Below are 19,289 nucleotides of genomic sequence, written 5' to 3'. Positions count from 1 at the left end.
GGGAAGCGCCTGCTGAGGTGGACCCAGAAGAGGATTTCATCGACAGCGTCCAGATGCAGCTTCCGGAGGACTGAAAGGACTGTCCAGAAAGAAGGCGATGCCTTCCGTCCAACAGCTGGGGCGGGCAGACGGAGAGTTGGACTCACAGGTGGCTTTCATTTAGGCCAACGTTGGTTTGACTTTTCCACGGTAATCAGCAGAGCCGTTGTGTTTATGAAAGCGATGAATGAGAGTCTTGTGTTTTAGGAAATGGTTTTGAATTCTCGGTTTCCAAAGTGCAGTGGAGAGGAAGCGGGGTTGATAAAAAACAAAACAAAACAAAAAACAAAAAACCTTTCTCCCCGTCTCATACAACGAGCGGACAACGTAAGGGAGCTGAGCATTTGCCTGACTCTGTTGGATTGCTCACTGTGCTCCGGGATGAGTTCCCACACAGAAAATGTTTCCACAGAGACAGCAGGAGTGGCTTGCCCATGGATTGGCACCGTTGAACTTGTGCGCCTCTGTTGTGGGTGCGCTCTCCATTCACATTCTATTTCATCTTTCTAGGTTGCTGTTCTTGCTCCTTGGGAAATGGTGAATTACGCTGCCCATCCATAGAGCCAGTAACGAACTCAAGTGCTAGTGGGCCTATGCCTTCTTCCTTTGAGAAAAGTAAGTGCCCAGGGACTATGAGGATGCACTTAAGTGTGGGAAGAAAGGACCCTCTTTGTATGTGAAAAGAACACTACGGGGGCTTTCTACTGAAGCTGTACACTGTTGCACATGGCTTGAGAACATGTTTCCAGTGAGATGGGGGAAAGTTATAAGATCATAGTCATAGAGAGAGAACACTTATATAAAAATAAAATTCTTAAACTTAGTATTGTAAAAGATGCATAACACTTCCAAATAATTTAACTCACATACCTGAAGGTATAGCTCGGTGTTAAGTACTTGGCCCAACAAGCATGAAACCCTAGGTTCACGCCCCCGGACCTTCAAAACAAAAACAAAGGTTAATTGAAGTGATAAATCCAGGAAGTTTTCCCGAAACCTATTGAACTGCCTGTTAGTTTTATTCTCTAGAACCAGGACTAATTAATTAGCTCAGATCGTTCATAAAATTCAAGAGGTAATGATAGTACATTTGTTTCATGTTAAAATGGGATATAATAGGGTATTTGGGGGCTCATGTGGACTTATCACAGATAAAACTTTATTAATTTAACCTTTAAACTTATATGTAGACTCCCCGACCCAAGTTCCCTCTCTCCATCCACGTCTGATGTCTATTTTGTTTCCCTTTCTGAGTTAGAGTCAAGCATCTTCCCTGTGGCCTCCTTGTTATTAGCTTCTTTGGGTCTGTGGGTCGTAGCATGGTTATCCTATACTTTAAGGCTAATGTCCACTCATAAGTGTGTCCATACCATGCATGACCTTTGGGTCTGAGCTACCTGACTCAGGATATTTTCTAGTTCCATCCATTTGCCTGAAAATTCCACGATGTCCTTGTTTTTAATAGCTGAGTAATATTCCATTGTGTAAATGAACCACATTTCCTTTATCCATTCTTTAGCTGAGGGACATTTGGGTTGTTTCCAGCTTCTATTACAAATAAAGCTGCTATGAATATAGTTGAGCAAGTGTCCTTGTGGTATGGTATATGCCCAGGAGTGGTATAGCTGGGTCTTGAGGTAGAATTTTTCCCAATTTTCTGAGAAATTGCCAGATTTATTTCCAAAGTGGTTGTACAAGTTTACACTCCTACCAGCAATGGAGGAGTGTTCGCCTTGCTCCACATCCTTGCTAGCATGTGCTTTCACTTGAATTTTTGATCGTAGCCATTCTGAAGGGGGGAGGCTGTTAAGATGGAATCTCAGAGTCATTTTGATTTGCATTTTCTTCATGACTAAGGACTTTGAACATTCCTTCAAGTGTTTCTCAGCCATTAGAGGTTCCTCTGCTGAGAATTCTCTGTTTAGCTCTGTACCTCATTTTTAAAGTTAGGTTATTTGGTTTGTTGGTGTCTAATTTCTCGAGTTCTTTATGTATTTTGGATATTAGCCATCTGTTGCATGTAGAGTTGGTAAAGATCTTTTCCCAATATATAGGCAGCTATTTTATCCTACTGCTGGTATCTTTTGCCTTATAGAAGCTTTTCAGTTTCATGAGGTCCCATTTATTAATTGTTGATATTAGTGCCTGAGCTGTTGGTATTCTGTTCAGGAAGATGTCTCTTGTACCAATGTGTTCATGACTAATCCCCACTTTCTTTTCTATTAGATTTAGTGTATCCAGTTTTATGGGAGTCAGGTGTGAAGAGAGTGTGGGGGTTGTGTGGACTAGGAGAGAGAACAGAAATTGGTGTGTGTTTGGGGGTATCTCTGGGACAAGCCAGAGAGACCTGGGATGGGAGAGGCTCCTTGGAGGCTGTGGGAGTGACCCTGGCTGAGACTCCTTGCAGCAAGGACTATAGAGCCTTAACTGGCCAACTCCTGTAGTCAGGCAGGACTTGCAGTGGAGGGAGGGGGACACCAATCTATGCAGAAAGCTTTTGACCCAAAATTTGCCCTGCCTACAAGATCTGCAGGGATAAAGATGGAGCAGAGATCGAGGGGACAGCCAACCAATGGCTGCCCCAACTTGAGACCCATCCTATGTGAGAGAGCCAACCCCTGACACTATTAACGATACTCTGCTATGCTGGTACACAGGAGCCTAGCATAACTGTTTTCTGAGAGGCTTCATCTAGCAGCTGATAGAAACAGATGCAGAGACCCACAGCCAGACAATAGGTGGAGCTTGGGGAGTCTTGTGGAAGAGTTGGGGGAAGGATTAAGGGAGATGGAGGGGTCAAAGACACCATGAGAAGGCCTACAGAGTCAACCAACCTGGGCCCATGGGTGCTCACAGAGACTGAATCACCAAGCAAAGACCATGTGGATTGGACCTAGGTCCCCTACAAATATGTAGCAGATATGCAGCTTGGTCTTCATGTGGGTCCCCTAATAATTGGAGTAGGGACTGCCTCTGACTGTGTTGGTTGACTGTATATTCTCTTGCCCTCGCTGGGCTGCTCGTCTGGCCTCAGTGGGAGAGGATGTGCTTAGCCCTGTTGAGACTTAATGAGCCAGGGCAGGTTGGTACCCATGGGATCAACCTTCTTTGAGAGGGAGGGAAAGGAGTGATGAGGGAGGGGATGGGAGGAGAGCTGTGATCAGATGTAGAGTGAATAAATAATATAAACAAAATAAATAAAAAGACTATATAAATTATATGTAAACTATATATAGTGTTCCAAATTATGTATCATAATTATATAACATACATTTTGTAGACAAAGACCTTTGTTAAATATGTGGACGGAACCACCACATTCTGCTTGTGTGTGAGAGACTCTCCAGCATACCATGGTGGCATTCCCCAGGGTCACTGACAGCTAGGACCTGATTCTTAGCCGAGTGGGGAAGTCATCTTGGGTTTGAAATCATCACGGCTGTGCTCACTGTCTCGTAGCCGACCACTGTGTGAGCCGTTGTGACTCCCAGAGCTGCATCCTCGCCCAGGAAGAAGAGCAGTACCTGCAGAGCGGAGACCCACAGCTGACCCGGCACGTCCTGTTGTGCTTGCTGCTTATCATCGGCCTCTTTGCTGTAAGTGTAAGCTCCTTCTGCTTCTATTCGGGGTCGTTTCTTTAAGATTTGGCTTCTCTCAGAGAAACTTCATGGCAGTTTTTGCAGAAGTATGGTGGCTAGGTCACCTGCATGTTAGCATTTAGCCAAATGTTTAAGGCACAGGACTGGGGACAAGGGATCCTCTGTTACCCAATGGTCTGTTTCCCTCCCGTCATTTACTCTGTACTTGGAGTTTGTCAAAACAAAGTGTTTCCACGGTGTATGCAGACCTCGTACTCCTGACAGCGGCCACGTAGCTGAATCATCTCCCGAAAGATAGTTTGCAAATGAACTTTTAAAAGCAACTTTTGGGGGCCTAGAGAGATGGCTCAGCAGTTAAGAGCACGTGCCGCCCTTGCAGAGCACATGCATTTGATTGTCAACATCTAGGGGACCTGATGCCCTCTGTGCGCACCAGGCAAGCACATGGTAAACATACATACACACAGAAAAACACTCATGCACATAAATCTTTAAAAAATATTTTAATTATGAAAATCTTTGTACTGATGAGAAAATTAAGAAAAATAACTATCACACTAATGCCTTCTAATTTTCCTTTTCTATTATTATTATTATTATTATTATGGAGATTGAACGCAGGGTGTGATGCATGTTAAACAGAAGCTGAACTACTGACTCTAACTTCAGCCCTGCCTGCTGATTTTTTAGCACACTCTGCATGGTTGTTCAGGCTTCTGTGTTGCTTTTTTGTCACCTATGTTAAACACGGTCACTTGACTGAAGTCCATGGAGCCATTGTTTTAGCATATTTTCCACTAACCACAGAAAAGCAACATCATAATTCATTCAAGTATTTCTCTATTTTTAATTGTTCATAATTTTTCAAAATGCTCTAATAAGCACCTCTAGACATTGTATTTTTGATTGGTACAGTCCCAAAATTGAGCGGCCTTCATCAGCGTCTGTATTTCTATAACGCAGGAGTGTTCTACTGATTTCTTCCCAAAGGGCTAATGCATATTTATAGAGTCTTCATGCCAGCATCAAATACTGAAGGATTTTTAATTTTATAGCGTATAAGTACAGTACTTTATTTTATTGTGTATATTTCTTTAGTTGTAGAGGGTTTTTAATTTGTTATCCTCATCTGTGAATTATCAGTTGTCATACATAATTCCTTAAGATGGCTCAAGTGTGACTTCTCTAGAGATGGGAGATAGGCCAGAACCCTCTGTAGCCTTTCTGGCCTTTATACTCGAACACTCACTACACAGCACGATACTAGCCAGCACCCCTTAACAGCCATCTAAGAGGAGAAGTCACAAAACAAGAAATGCTGCCAAAAGCTGCTGCTTAGTGATGTCATTGTTTTCCCTGTGTCAGACTAATTGTAAAATCTGTCCTGTGTAGGCTAGTCGGCAGTCCTGATATCTTATGTAAGCTGCTGTAATTTGGCGCATGTCTTCTTGCTTCAGATCTGATCAGAATAGACGCTGTTTGAATGGCATCTGTCAAGAGGAGAGGTTGAAACCTCTTGTTTGAGAGACAGAGCTTCTACATTCTCTTGCTGTTTTTCCCCTTTAGTCGTTCCCCCCCTAATGATTAGCTAGCTAAGTTATGCTGTGGGCTGGGTGGAGAGACGAGTCCCGTGCTTAATTCTCAAGTGCTCCTTTTGCTCCCTTCACAGAATCTCTCCAGCTGCCTGTGGTGGTTGTTCAACCACGAGACGGGACGGCTCTATGTTGAATTACAGTTTTTCTGTGCCGTGTTTAACTTTGGCCAGGTATTTATTTACGGAGAATGGAGAGGGCTCTGTTTTCTTGGGTGAGTTGATTGGGGGGGTGGGGGCAGGGGTGCAGACGTTGTTTTCTTCTCCATTGAAAGGGTTTAGTTTGTCTGTCAGCTGCTGACGCACATGACAGCTGACAGCTGCTGCCTGTCTCCCATAGAGATGAATTATTATATTGGTTAGAGTCATCAGAGTGTTCGCTGAGTGTTTCAACCAGAAATACCAAATACTTTGTTTTGCTTTGGTGTTGAGATGAAGAATGATAATTTAAGTAGGAACAAGATGTCCTCAAATTCTTCCTAAACTTCTTATGATCTTAATAACTCACTTTGGAAAACAACTTGCTTCTTGAGCCTCTAGTCTGGCCACTTACATTACTGAACATTGAATGTTTTTTGAATCACAGGGACTTAAATGAGTATTGTAAAAATCGTGTGAGGTGTAAATAAATTTTAGCAGAGAGGGTAGTAGCTTTTCCTCAAGAGTCTACCAGGTACCCACATTGTTAAGGATTTCACACCCATTATCTCATATCAACACCAAAGTACTTACAAAATAGATATGACCATTTCCCCTGGCCTGCTACTGTTAAAATTGATACTTACTGCCTAGCATTCAGAAGGCTCTAGGTTAATCCCAAGCACTGGGACAAAAAGGAGCTATTTAAAGAAAAATAACATTTTAATATTGGGAAATGTGCAAAGTGTAGAATTTTTCTTTTCATCAGCCTCCTTTTCTCATCCCTTTCTTTTTTTAAGGTGGGTGCTGCGTATTGAATTTTCACTTGGGGTTTTGTAGATAATGGCAGTGCTCGACACGGGACCAACCCTCAACTCAAACCTATATTGTTTGATTAGAGAACATCCATTCATAAACAGAATATTAACTTGAAAAATACTGTGTTGGAAATCACTGCCTATTAAATTTGAAATACTTTAAATACTTAGCCATATTTGCCGTAGTTAAGACTTGTCATTTTCTGCTGCCACATGTTTTTGCCTTCCACTGACCGACCGCTCAACATATGTCCTGTTCGTTTTGACATTGTTATCGGAAGAAAATTAACAAAGTATAAAGAAACATTCTGTAATCAGTTTATTACAGACAAACATGGGCACCCCAGAGTCACCTGATACCAGTCTCACTGTGTGATACTATTTCAGATCTGACTTTACCAACTGTAGAATGCTAGGCTGAAAATTCACAGTACCCCCACCCCAAGCCCCCTTAGCATTTCGCATTTAGAAAGCCCACAGCGGGCTGAGCCAAGCTAGGATAGGAGTTAAGCGAGCTCAGTGCATAGGGCTGCGCAAGAACAGAACATAGGGCCGGAATGCTGCCCTTCAGACGCCGCTTACACAGCTTATGCCTTTTGAAAGGCGTGAGAAGGCACAGCTCCCTCTCCAGTCCGTTTTTCTTGTACGGACTTGGTGTAGTGAGGTATTCCCTTCTGACAGTTTGTAGTTTACGGGCAAAGACAATCAAGTCCAATGTGTATAAGGTAGGGTATGTATTTGAGAAGTGTTGCCTGTAGAGGCCAGAAAGAGGTGCCAAATCCCCTGGAACTGGAGCTACAAGCAGTTTTGAACTACTCAGTGTGGGGGCTGGGACCTGAAGAGTGGTGGGCCCTCCTAACTGCTGGGCCTGCCCGCTAGTCTCATGTAACAGTGTGCAAAGAACCACACTTGCAAGGCATAAGTCTTTGGGCGAAACCTTTTATATCTACCACACAACACTAAATGTATTACAATTAGATATTACAGCCCTTGCTGATTATATTGATGAAGTTTCAAGAGAAAAAATAAGTACTTAGGCACAGGGAGAGGGATTTTCTTTTCATAAAGGGGGAAACAGGAGCATATAGGCTTTAAGAGAGTCCAGTTTCCTCCAGTGAGCTGTCCTGCAGGTGCAGCGTCAGCACTGGCTTCCCTCACCATCCTAATTCCTAGGGCAGAGTGATTGGGAAGAGAGAGCAAGCAGGGTGTTGTGGATGCCCACAGGCACTGAGCCCGTGTCTACCCTGGATGCTGAATTTCAGAGGCTGCTCTGATCACTGTCGGCTGCCTCCTCGCTCACTAAGCATCTTAGTTTCTGTCTTAAGGTTTTACTGTTGAATTCAGCCAGAATAACTGTTTTCTCCCCCCACCCCAGGGATTTATTTCCTTTGGAATCTTTGGGCTGGACAAACATCTAATCATCCTACCTTTCAAAAGAAGGTAAATTCCGTTTCAAAATAAGCCTGTGTACCTAAAGATGATAAGGTCATTCTATTAAAATATTGATACCTTTGTATTTTTATATCTGCTAGGAGACCACTAAATACCACACAAAGGTTATCTGTGAAATCATGTATTTGTTGCAAATAATTGCAGAGAATGTATCGGAAGTGGTATTATAAATCCAGCAATGTAATTTGCATTTTAACAAGAGCTGACAGGCACAGACTTCTATCCATGTTATTAACTGCATACAGTGAAATGAAACTTGCAAATGGAAGTATTTGGTGGTGTGTTCCTCCATTAAAGGCTACACCTGATTGTTTCTCGCCCTTTGACAATAGGCTTTCTCTTCCTATCAAAGAAAGAGTAGGCAGAAAATTTAAGGGTTCTCTCAACTTTGGAGGTTCTGTTTGCTTCCTGTATACTTTTTTAAAATTAAAATCAGTGTTTCTTTCTTTTTTTTAAATATTTATTTATTTATTTATTTATTGTATATGAATATACACTGTAGCTGTACAGATAGTTGTGAGTCTTCATCTGGTTGTTGGGAATTGAATTTAGGACCTCTGCTCGCTCCAGTAGGCCCACTTGCTCAGTCCCTGCTCACTCCAGCCCAAGGATTTGTTTATTATTATACATAAGTACACTGTAGCTGTCTTCAGATGCACCAGAAGAGGGCGTCAGATCTCATTACAGGTGGTTGTGAGCACCATGTGGTTGGTGGGATTTGGACTCAGGACCTTTGGAAGAGCAGTCGGTGCTCTTACCTACTGAGCCATCTCACCAGCCCCAATGTTTCTTCCTGAAAAATAACAAGGTAAAAGTTTCAACATAGGGGTGGAAAGAGAGGCAGGGAGAGTGCTTGCTTTTCATTTGCTCTTGAGGCAAATTGCAGAGACACTAGAAGTGCTAGTGAGGGCCTTCCCTTTCCTCTCCATCACCATCATCGTCACCGCCATCTTATTCAGCTGTCTTTGCTCAGAGTCACGATCATTTCCAAAAGGAAAGTATAACAAGGAAGCCCTTCTGCTTAGTCACCAGCTTCACATAGCTGGCCAAGTCGATTGTCAACAGTTGAATTGGCTGGACAGACAGAAAGGACAGGGCCTGGCATTTGTTTCTGTGGTACGAATATTGGAAATGGTGAGATAGAATCCCTAGGTTAGCTTGGTTGGCTTAGTTTCAGTTTTAGTTTCTGAGACAGTCTGAGACATCCTGCCTAGTTTCTAAGTTGTGCCTAGAACCCGCAAGGGCTCTGCGGGTTCAGCGATCAATGAAATCCCCATGTGGATGACAGAGCTCTGGTGACAGGTTGTGGATCAGCCACCTTCTTAAATTCTGGCTTTCAGGCTTGAATTCCTGTGGAACAACAAAGAAGCAGCAGCAGACAGAGAATCCCCCGTTTCCGAGGAAATAAAAATGACCTGTCAACAGTTTGTGCATTATCACCGCGACCTGTGCATCCGAAACATCGTCAGAGAAAGGAGGTAAACTCAGTCCAGGGTTCAGAGACATAGATTCCAGATTCTGAAGATTAGGTTTTAATGAGCTAATAGTTGATCCTTGCCCTTGCTGTCAGGCAGCTTCTGATCTCTCTGTAACTTGTCGGCTGCGGAATTGTGGTAGGCGATTAACATTCTCTACATGTCGGCCATTAGCGTCTCCCACAAAGCACTGACAAACACCGGCTCCAGAAGAGATTTCTTATTCTCATCTCCTAGTGCTCTGCCACTTCTTATTACTAATGACGCTGTCAAGAGAATGAAATGAAATTTCTGCCTCTTAATTAAGTCTATGATTTTTATTTCACCTCAAGTCCTACTCATTATTTTTTGACATTATATTTATTCTTCTAATCCCCCAGGTACAGAATATGCTGCAGTAAGAAATGATGAACTATGAATAATCAAATATTACGGTGTCGATAGTTTTAGTTGTATTGAGAGAGGAAATAAAACTAAGAAAATATGAAGAACCTAACACCTTTGTGTGTATTTCTAAAAATTTGGAGATGAGTATTTGAGATGGTTCATTTTTAAGCGTGGTACCACATGGTACCACTGTGCTCAACATGCATGCCATCACAATCTCACGAATATAGCCTGGGGAAAGAAGGGGGGTTCACTGAGTGGTATACCATATTCCACACTTAATGACTATGTGAGCCTTGGCAAGTTCAGTCCTCAAAATCTCAGATTTCCTTTTCCTTGAAAATTCCTACCTCAGGGGCTAGAGAAATGGCTCAGCAACTGAAAGCCCTTGTTCTTGCCGAAAGCTGGCTTCTCAGTGCCCAGCCCCCACAGCGAGGTTCACAACAGTCTGCAAGTCCAGTTTCAGGGAATCCGACTCCCTTTTCTGGCTTCCTGGGCACCAGGCATACACGTGGTGCACATGCAAACACGGCAGGCCCAACACACATGCACATAAAATAACAATAAGTAAACCTTAGAGAAAAATCTTACTTTGGTGGCCTTTGATGTCTGTGATGAGCCTTGCCCAATGACCGACAATGATAAACTGAAGAAAAGCCACTTTTCTACCTTGAAAAGCTGAGCACGATTTCAGGATCTATGGATAGATCTTTAAATTTTTTTCAGAGAAACTTCACATTATCTGTCAGGATACTGTGCTTGCCAACTGTCAGGAAGCAGAACCCAGCCTTTGCTGAGCTCCCAGGTCCCAGATGGCTGGATGGGCCCCAGCTGCATTAAGGCGGCTCATCCCTGCTCCTGCCCAGGATCTGCCGCCTGCACTGTCACACTCACTGACACGTTGTACTGTTCCGTAGGCTCCTGTGAGGGCTGCCTAGTCACAGCAATCAAGGGCCAGATACCCTCGGCCAGTGCTGGGACAGGAGGTACTGCCTCGATGTTGAAAAGGCCCAGACACAGACGCTGCCATTGATAGCTCATGTATTTGAAAAGATTTCTATTCTACATCATTAACTTCTCTCTGATTCGTATATGTGGAACTTTGTATTTGTGGTAAAAATGCTTTAGATTTTTCCACACCTATTTGTCACCTCATCTTGTTTCTCACGCTCTTATTTCCTGTTGTCAGGCACTTTAGATTTCACAACTTGATTGACGCCTGTGGAGATTCTTGCTGTCTAGTGCACATTTGTATGGAAATGTTCATAATTCATGTCATTGGGTTTTTTGTTTTGCATATCTTTCTCCTCTGTATCTGCTCATACTCAAGGCAATCCAAATTTGCATTAGGAAGACAAATCGTAAACAATCGGGAAGCTTTAAATAAAAACCAAAGCACATTTTCTTAAAGCAGATTGGTTTTTATTATTAGTGTGCTTGCCTGTGGAGGTGAGACGAGGGTGTCAGAAGGCCCTGGAGCTGGAGCTACAGGCACTTCTGAGCTGCATGGTACAGATGCTGAGAACTGAACTGGGGTCCTCTGGAAGAGCACTGAGCACTCCTAGCCGCCCAGCCATCTCTCCAGGCCCAAAGTGTACTTTGAAAATCTTGGGTTTGCTCTCACCAACCTCACTTGTTTGCTCCCTGATTCCTACTGAGGCAAGTGGCTGTACTGGCTGCTGAGGGGAAGAGACGATTCGTGGGTACTATAGCTGAAATTAAAGCTTAATTTTGTTTTAATTTAATAAACTAGGTTAATAAAAATAGTGTTTTCCTCCTTTGAGATAGAGTCTCATTATTTAACCTATGGTCAAACCTGATTCTGCTGCCTCAGCCTCTCAAGTGCTAGGATTATAGAAATGTAACACACACACACTCATGCACACACACACACACACACACACACACACACACACACACACACATCTCTAATAGTCATTTAGATGGTAGCTCTCTGGAAAACAGATAAAGGCCTTCTGGGGAGCTGCAGAGATTGCTCAGTTAAGTGCCTTCTACATAAGCACAGGAACTTGACCTGGGCCTTTAAACCCCACGTGGAAGCTGGACTAGTGGCTCCTGCCTGTAACCCCAGGCCGGTGGAGAGAAAGCCTAGCCAGAGGAGCCTCTGTCCCAGGGAAGAGAGAGAGCAATTGAGGAAAACACCAGCACTGAGCTCAGATCTCCACACACATGTGCACACATGATGTGCATATGCATACACACACACACACACACACACACACACACGGCATGCTACTATTAAAAGATACTTCTGGGGGTTAGGGGATGGGCTCAGCAGTAAGAGCACTGGCTGCTCTTCCAGAGGCTCTGGGTTTGATTTCCAACACCCACATTGCATCTCACAACCATCTGTTACCTCCAGTGCCGAGGAATCTGACGGCCTCTTCTAGTCTTTGGTGCTGCATGCATGTGGTGCTCACCAGACATAAATGCAGGCAAGACTCCCACATGTGTATCCACTAAAAAATAAATTAATTAATTAAAACCATTGTAAAAAGCGGCCTAGCCAGAGTTCTATTATCTTAATCTATGCTAATTAATATAGTATCCTTATGTCACACATAGCTGTTTAAATTCTTGAAAATTAAACCAAGTTTAAAAGTAAAACTTCTTGGGGGCTGGGTAGATGGCTCGGTAGATAAAGTACTCACCCCACAAGCCTGAGGACTGGCTTTGGAGTCCCCAGGATCCACATAAAAGCTGGGCAGGTATGGTGGCTTGCCTGTAGAGCCAGCAGGAGGTAGACAGATGTCTGGGGGCCATCTGGTGAGCTAGGCTAGTTAGGCTGGTTAGGCTGGTTAGGCTAGCTAGATTGGGTGAGTTCCAGGTTCAGTAAGAGACCCTGCCTCAATAAATAAAGTGGGAAGAAATCAAAGTCACCCACTGTCTACTTTAGGTTCCCACATGTATGGGTACATACACGTACCCCACATACAATACACTTAAACGTGCACAAACACAGGGATGCACACCACACACATATACATGTTGCAGGATACTGAATCACATTGTGAGCCCCAAGATTCTGTTATTTACTGAAAAAAAGCTATTTCTAGTTGTGGTATGGCTCAGCCTTAGCACACACCTTTAATCCCTCTGGCTGGAATACAGACACGCCCTTAGTACACACCTTTAGTCCCAAACAATGAAGGTAAAGTTGGCTTGTAGAAATGATGTCTAATTGAGTGGCTGACAAAGTGATGAATCAGAGAAAGAACTGTTAGAATAGGATATGCCCAACTATCTCAAGGAGAGAGAGAAAAGGGAGGCTACTTAAGAGAGTGGGACACAGAAAGAAAAGGAAAGTGGGAGTCAGGTTTACCGGGAGAGCTGTGCAGAGAAAGAGAACAAGCTAGACACAGGTGAAGACAGAACGAAGCAGAGAAGGAGAAGGAGCCAGAAGATCAGCACAGATTGCTAGCGTTCGATCGAGGCCAAGCAGAACAATTCAGCAGAAAGTTAAAGACGCCAGATTGAATCCGTCAGCTAGGAGAGGAGATAGAGTCAGAACAGTTGAGTTGAACCAGGCAGTCAGAGATCTGAAAGAACAAGGAAGAATGAGCTTCCTCAGCAGTAAGTCTGATTAAGGTGGTTAGAAAGCTTCCAGGGCGAGGCTAGATTAGCAGACTGAGGCAGGAAGCCAAGACAACAATCCCATCAGGCAAACCAAAGTTACTTTTACCTATACGCATGCGCTCCCCTCCAGGAAGACAATCCTCAGGCAGTCAGTACACTTACCTCTGTTACTTTTAAAAGTGTTTCCACAAGCAGTACTATTTTCACCAGAGGGACTTCCTAGGGTCAGGCAAGCCAACAGATGCTTCGTGTTTAGAACAGCTCCATTTCTGTCACGCTCTTAACTATCCCACTGTCATCCCTCATTTCCTTCTTATTTTTCTTTGCTCATCTTCTGTCATGCAGTGCTGATGCCAGAATTACAGAGCATATGGCTGAATCATTCCTTTGACATACAGGTGTGGTGCCAAGACTTCTGCCGGGACCTTCTGTGGCTGTGACCTGGTGAACTGGCTCATCGAAGTCGGCCTTGCTTCTGACCGCGGCGAAGCTGTGATCTACGGAGACAGACTGGTGCAAGGGGGGGTCATCCAACACATCACCAATGAATACGAGTTCCGGGACGAGTATCTCTTTTACCGATTCCTTCAGAAGAGTCCTGAGCAGAGTCCTCCTGCCCGTACTCTAAGAGACCACCAGGAGGAAAGCTATAAAGAAATCGGTCACTCATCTCCACCCTCAGTCTCCCCTAAGACTTAAGTGCCAGAGAGAGCCCCACAGGAATCATACCCTCTAGCCTCCTATCTGATCCTTTTAGCTGGGTGACCTTGGGCAGGTCATCTCTTCTGTAAAATGACAAAAGGCATTCCTACTCTGTACTGACATGCTATAACTTTATGTGTATATAAAGCACATAGGAAACTGACAAGAGAAACCATGAGGTTAAAAGGTATGATAACGAATACAATAGTTGCTATAGAGAACCACTATTGTCACAATATTTTAAAATCATTTCTTTCTGAAACTGTTCATTATAATTACAAGGTCAGCATCCAACTGGCTGTAATTTTAAATTGCCAAACTTGGCAGGTTTGCTGCTCTCAAAATGAACTTTAAGACAACATTACATTTATCAATAACACCTCCCCAACAGATTTTACTTATTCTAGTAAAAGGTTTTATTTTCCTTCCCACTTCTTTAATACATACTACCCATTCAAAAATTACAACTACTGTTTTGTTTTTGAGACAAGGTCTCATGTAGCCCAGGCTGGCCTATGTAGCCAAGGATGGCTTTTAACTCCTGATCTTCCTGCCTCTGCCTCCTGAGTTCTGGGCTCATTGGTATGTGCCAACATGCCTGGCTAATCCCAGTATTTTTTTAAAGTAATTTTTAAATTTATTTTTGATAAAACACCAATTTTAAAGGTTTGTCTTGTCTTCTATCTAAACTACTAATGTGTACCAATACCAAGAGAATAAGAACATTAATATTATTATGTCTGTAATCTTTCAAGTTAACATTTTAAGTAATTTGAACATATTCATTTAAATGTTATATAAGAAATAATGCCATGAGATGTACTGTTTCTGGTAGTTTCAAAGTATATTGTAGAAGAAAAATCTACTTTGTTCCCTGCATTGAGAAAGTATATAGTCAGGAACTTGAAATTCTAAACCTAGCATCCTACCTTTAGATTTTAGTCTTTTTTGGGTCCATGTCTAAAAAATTTGTAAGTTTAAAAATGAGTAACTGTTGCCTAGTTCACTAAGATTTTAAAACAAAATGACATGAGCACAGATAGCTCCTAAGCACCAGGAAGGCTGTCTTACAGGTCTGCAGGCTGGCAGTGTAAGAGTAGGCAGCTGAGCACTCGGACTCTGGCAAGGCCCCATTTCAGGTCCACCGATGGAGCCGCCATGGTGGGAGGGGAGGCTCTGGAAGAGCAAAACGCATGCTGAACCTCTTCTCTCATGAGCCACACTTCTCCAGGCTACCTCACTGGGGCAGGGTTTTGAAGAGACAGGTCCAGACCATAGCAGCCTCAGGTAAAGCTTTACTCTCTGATAATTTGCACATCCTTTGAACAGCTATTTAATTATTTGCTATCAGCGATAGTTTAACCTATTTTAAATGTTATTTATCTTATTTTAGTGTTTGATATATAAAAGCCATTTAGGAAATTATTTATGGGGTTAGTGCCCTGACCCCTTTAATGTAGCAAATACATATCAAAATGAAACCTTGCATGGAAGCCTAGTGTCTATAAAAAGAAATGATGTTTATTTTCTGTTGTGATCATGGAATTGGGATGTTTTAGGCAGAACTATATCGCCATAAAACTTAGGGGGAAAAAAGAGACATGTCCACACTGTACTTCTAATGCCCAGGGGTACGAGTAAGCCTCAGCAGCCTGAGTGACAAGACAGAATTCACACATATTCGGGCAACTCAAATTCAGGTGAGGGCATTTGTTTTGTTTATGAGTAGCCATATTAACGATGCTCTTTCATTTGCACAAATGGAATCTGAAACATTATTGTCCATGGGAGACTCTAAAAGAAAACCATAGGTCAGAGTGACTTGCAGTTTCAGATGATAGAGGTTTTTTAGGATTAAGGATAAGCTAATTTTATTAAATGAAAATATTTCTATGTTACTTTCTCACTGACAGCATGTTTCTCAATAAAATACCTATTTTAACTTGCCTTGTTGACAGCTTTTCCTTGAATAATCCACAGAATGCTGATGGTACCACACAATTCTTGTCTGTGACTCCCCTGGATATCTCATATATTCCATCCTGACTGCGGCTTCCATTCCTTCTCCCTCCCCCCAGTCAGCCCCTTCCCTCTTCCCCACATCCATGCCCCCTCTGGTTCCCCTCAGAAAAGAGCAAGCCTCCCAGGGACATCAACCAAATGGGGCATAACAAGCTTCGATGAGACCGGGCACATAGCCTCCCACTAGGGCTGAGCAAGCCACCCAGGAGTAGGAAAGGGATCCCACTGAAGGGGAAAGTTCTTAGGAAACTCAGTTGTGTCTCATGATGTTTGTCTGGAAGCTGTCTTGTGAGAGGATGGTTTGCTGAAGCAGACATGCGAGAGTGCACATGATGTTTAGAAAAGAGTATATGTAGAATCCCACAGTGGAAGGATGCTCTTGAATTGCTATGCCAGCCTTTGATGATTGTGCAACGTTTCCCTGGTTTTCGCTGGTCTTTGCTGGTTTTCACTCAGTAGAGAGAAACACACCACAGATCTTCTTGTGGTATTCTGACTGGTTCTTGCCACTTCTGCTCCTTGATTCTTGCCAATTTGGTGGGGCCTTGAGATTTCTGTTGGATCAAGCTGCTACTACCGATTACTGTTTGGTGTTTGCTATTAGACTGGACTGCTGATATCCTGATCACAAAGACTGGAATCGCCCCAAAGGACTACATCGAAACAGGTCCACAACCCCCTTTTCCTATTAACCTTCTTTCCCCACTACCTCTGGTTGGTGGCCTAGAAGGGAAGTTGAAGTGTTTAAGAACCCTAGTTTTTTTTGTTTTTGTTTTTGTTTTTTTAATTTTTTTATCAGGTATTTTCCTCATTTACATTTCCAATGCTATCCCAAACATCCCCCATACCCTCCCTCCCCACTCCCCCACCCACCCACTCCCACTTCTTGGCCCTGGCGTTCCCCTGTACTGAGGCATATAAAGTTTGCACGACCAATGGGCCTCTCTTTCCACTGATGGCCGGCTAGGCCATCTTCTGATACATATGCAGCTAGAGACAAGAGTTCTGGGGGGTACTGGTTAGTTTATAATGTTGTTCCACCTACAGGGTTGCAGATCCCTTTAGCTCCTTGGGTACTTTCTCTAGCTCCTCCATTTGGGAGCCCTGTGATCCATCCAATAGCTGACTGTGAGCATCCACTTCTGTGTTTGCTAGGCCCCGGCATAGTCTCACAGACAGCTATATCAGGGTCCTTTCAGCAAAATCTTGCTAGTGTATGCAATGGTGTCAGCGTTTGGAGGCTGATTATGGGATGGATCCCTGGATATGGCAGTCTCTAGATGGTCCATCCTTTTGTCTCAGCTCCAAACTTTGTCTCTGTAACACCTTCCATGGGTGTTTTGTTCCCAATTCTAAGAAGGGGCAAAGTGTCCACACTTTGGTCTTCGTTCTTCTTTAGTTTCATGTTTTTTCGCAAATTGTATCTTATATCGTGGGTATTCTAAGTTTCTGGGCTAATGTCCACTTATCAGTGAGTATATATCATTTGAGTTCTTTTGTGATTTGGTTACCTCACTCAGGATGATGCCCTCCAGGTCCATCCATTTGCCTAGGAATTTCATAAATTCATTCTTCTTAATAGCTGAGTAGTACTCCATTGTGTAAATGTACCACATTTTTTTTATCCATTCCTCTGTTGAGGGGCATCTGGGTTCTTTCCAGCTTCTGGCTATTATAAATAAGACTGCTATGAACATAGTGGAGCATGTGTCTTTCTTACCAGTTGGAACATCTTCTGGATATATGCCCAGGAGAGGTATTGTGGGATCCTCCGGTAGTACTATATCCAATTTTCTGAGGAACCACCAGACTGATTTCCAGAGTGGTTGTAGAAGCTTGCAATCCTACCAACAATGGAGGAGTGTTCCTCTTTTTCCACATCCTCGCCAGCATCTGCTGTCACCTGAATTTTTGATCTTAGCCATTCTGACTGGTATGAGGTGGAATCTCAGGGTTGTTTTGATTTGCATTTCCCTGATGATTAAGGATGTTGAACATTTTTTCAGGTGCTTCTCTGCCATTCGGTATTCCTCAGGTGAGAATTCTTTGTTCAGTTCTGAGCCCCATTTTTTAATGGGGTTATTTGATTTTCTGGAGTCCACCTTCTTGAGTTCTTTATATATATTGGATATTAGTCCCCTATCTGATTTAGGATAGGTAAAGATCCTTTCCCAATCTGTTGGTGGCCTTTTTGTCTTATTGACGGTGTCTTTTGCCTTACAGAAGCTTTGCAGTTTTATGAGGTCCCATTTGTCAATTCTCAATCTTACAGCACAAGCCATTGCTGTTCTATTCAGGAATTTTTCCCCTGTGCCCATATCTTCGAGGCTTTTCCCCATCCAGTGGAAAAAAGACAGCATTTTCAACAAATGGTGCTGGCACAACTGATGGTTATCATGTAGAAGAATGAGAATTGATCCATTCCTATCTCCTTGTACTAAGGTCAAATCTAAGTGTATCAAGGAACTCCACATAAAACCAGAGACACTGAAACTTATAGAGGAGAAAGTGGGGAAGAACCCTAGTTTTTTAAAAAAAAAGAGCCCTAGTTAAAGTAGGTTTTGAAAAATCTAAGTCTGATCCCACAAGTAGGCAAGAGTCAGAGAGAGCTCCTAATCTTAGAATTCCCACAAGAACACCAAGCTAATTACCCATAACATAAATGCAGATCCCGACAGGCTCCCTGATCTCCGAGAGCCCCCATAAGCCTCAGTCAGTTGATTCTGTTCTCATGGTGGCCCTGACCCTCTGGTTCTCCTTTCTCCAGCTCTCTGGATCCTTCCTCTTTCTCCTTCCCCTCTCCCTCCCCCTCCTCCTCCTCTGCAGGACTCTGTAAGCTCTGCCTAATGCTTGGCTGTGGAACTTTGCATCTGCTGCCATCAATTGCTGGATTGCCGACGATTCTGCTAGGTTTCAGTCCCGGGACACTCTGAAGTCACGACAAAGCTTAAGTGAGTTTCCTGGGGCGATCTCATGACCTGGTTCTGCAGTTTGGAGTAATCAGGCCGTGGCCAGTAAACAACTTTTAGAAGTACTTTGTAAAATTGGGCATCCGTGCTCAGATGACGGGCGGTGCTGGAAGCACAGTCCATGCTCATAAGATCTTAGCGTTCTTCAAGGAAAGATGGGCTTTATATTTCCATGATCACTGTGATAAAACCTGTTGTTCCAGGGTTTCTCTGTGTAGCCCTGGCTGTCCTGGAACTCACTCTGTAGACCAAGCTGGCATCCAACGCAGAGATCCACCTGCCTCTGCCTCCTAAGTGCTGAAATTAAAGGAAGGCATGGCCCAGCAGTGTAAAAATATTTTGTAAAATACTGTTTAGAAGTAGCCATCCAGTGGTGGCCATGCCTTTAATCTCAGTACTTGGGAGGCAGAGGGAGGTGGATCTTTTGAGTCTTAAGGCCAACCTGGTCTACAGAGCCAAGTTCTAGGACAGCCAGCACTATCCAGAGAAACCCTGTCTCA

The 19,289-nt window shown here is 43.3% G+C and overlaps 1 protein-coding gene across 8 annotated transcripts in view; it reads left to right on the top strand.

The window, feature by feature from the left end:
* Positions 1 to 15,746, top strand: part of Gpr155 (G protein-coupled receptor 155) — a 45,016-nt gene extending 29,270 nt beyond the window's left edge. For 3 of the 8 annotated variants that reach the window (XM_006500104.2, XM_006500105.2, XM_006500106.2), the window contains 6 exons: positions 550 to 654; positions 3,499 to 3,635; positions 5,308 to 5,403; positions 7,561 to 7,625; positions 8,978 to 9,115; positions 13,495 to 15,745. In XM_006500104.2, the coding sequence (XP_006500167.1) occupies positions 550 to 654; positions 3,499 to 3,635; positions 5,308 to 5,403; positions 7,561 to 7,625; positions 8,978 to 9,115; positions 13,495 to 13,795 (842 nt within the window). In that variant the 3' untranslated portion in view covers positions 13,796 to 15,745. Of the gene's footprint in view, positions 1 to 549; positions 655 to 3,498; positions 3,636 to 5,307; positions 5,404 to 7,560; positions 7,626 to 8,977; positions 9,116 to 9,492; positions 11,283 to 13,441 lie in introns of those variants that run through there. The other 5 variants (NM_001276444.1, NM_001190297.2, NM_001276443.1 and 2 more) reach the window with 4 other exon arrangements.
* Positions 15,747 to 19,289: the final 3,543 nt, after the last annotated feature.

This window comes from Mus musculus, chromosome 2 (assembly GCF_000001635.26).
Source record: "Mus musculus strain C57BL/6J chromosome 2, GRCm38.p6 C57BL/6J".
Classification (NCBI taxonomy): domain Eukaryota; kingdom Metazoa; phylum Chordata; class Mammalia; order Rodentia; family Muridae; genus Mus; species Mus musculus.
The sequence above is the reverse complement of the archived record's forward strand: the minus strand, read 5'-3'. Positions and strand labels throughout refer to the sequence as shown.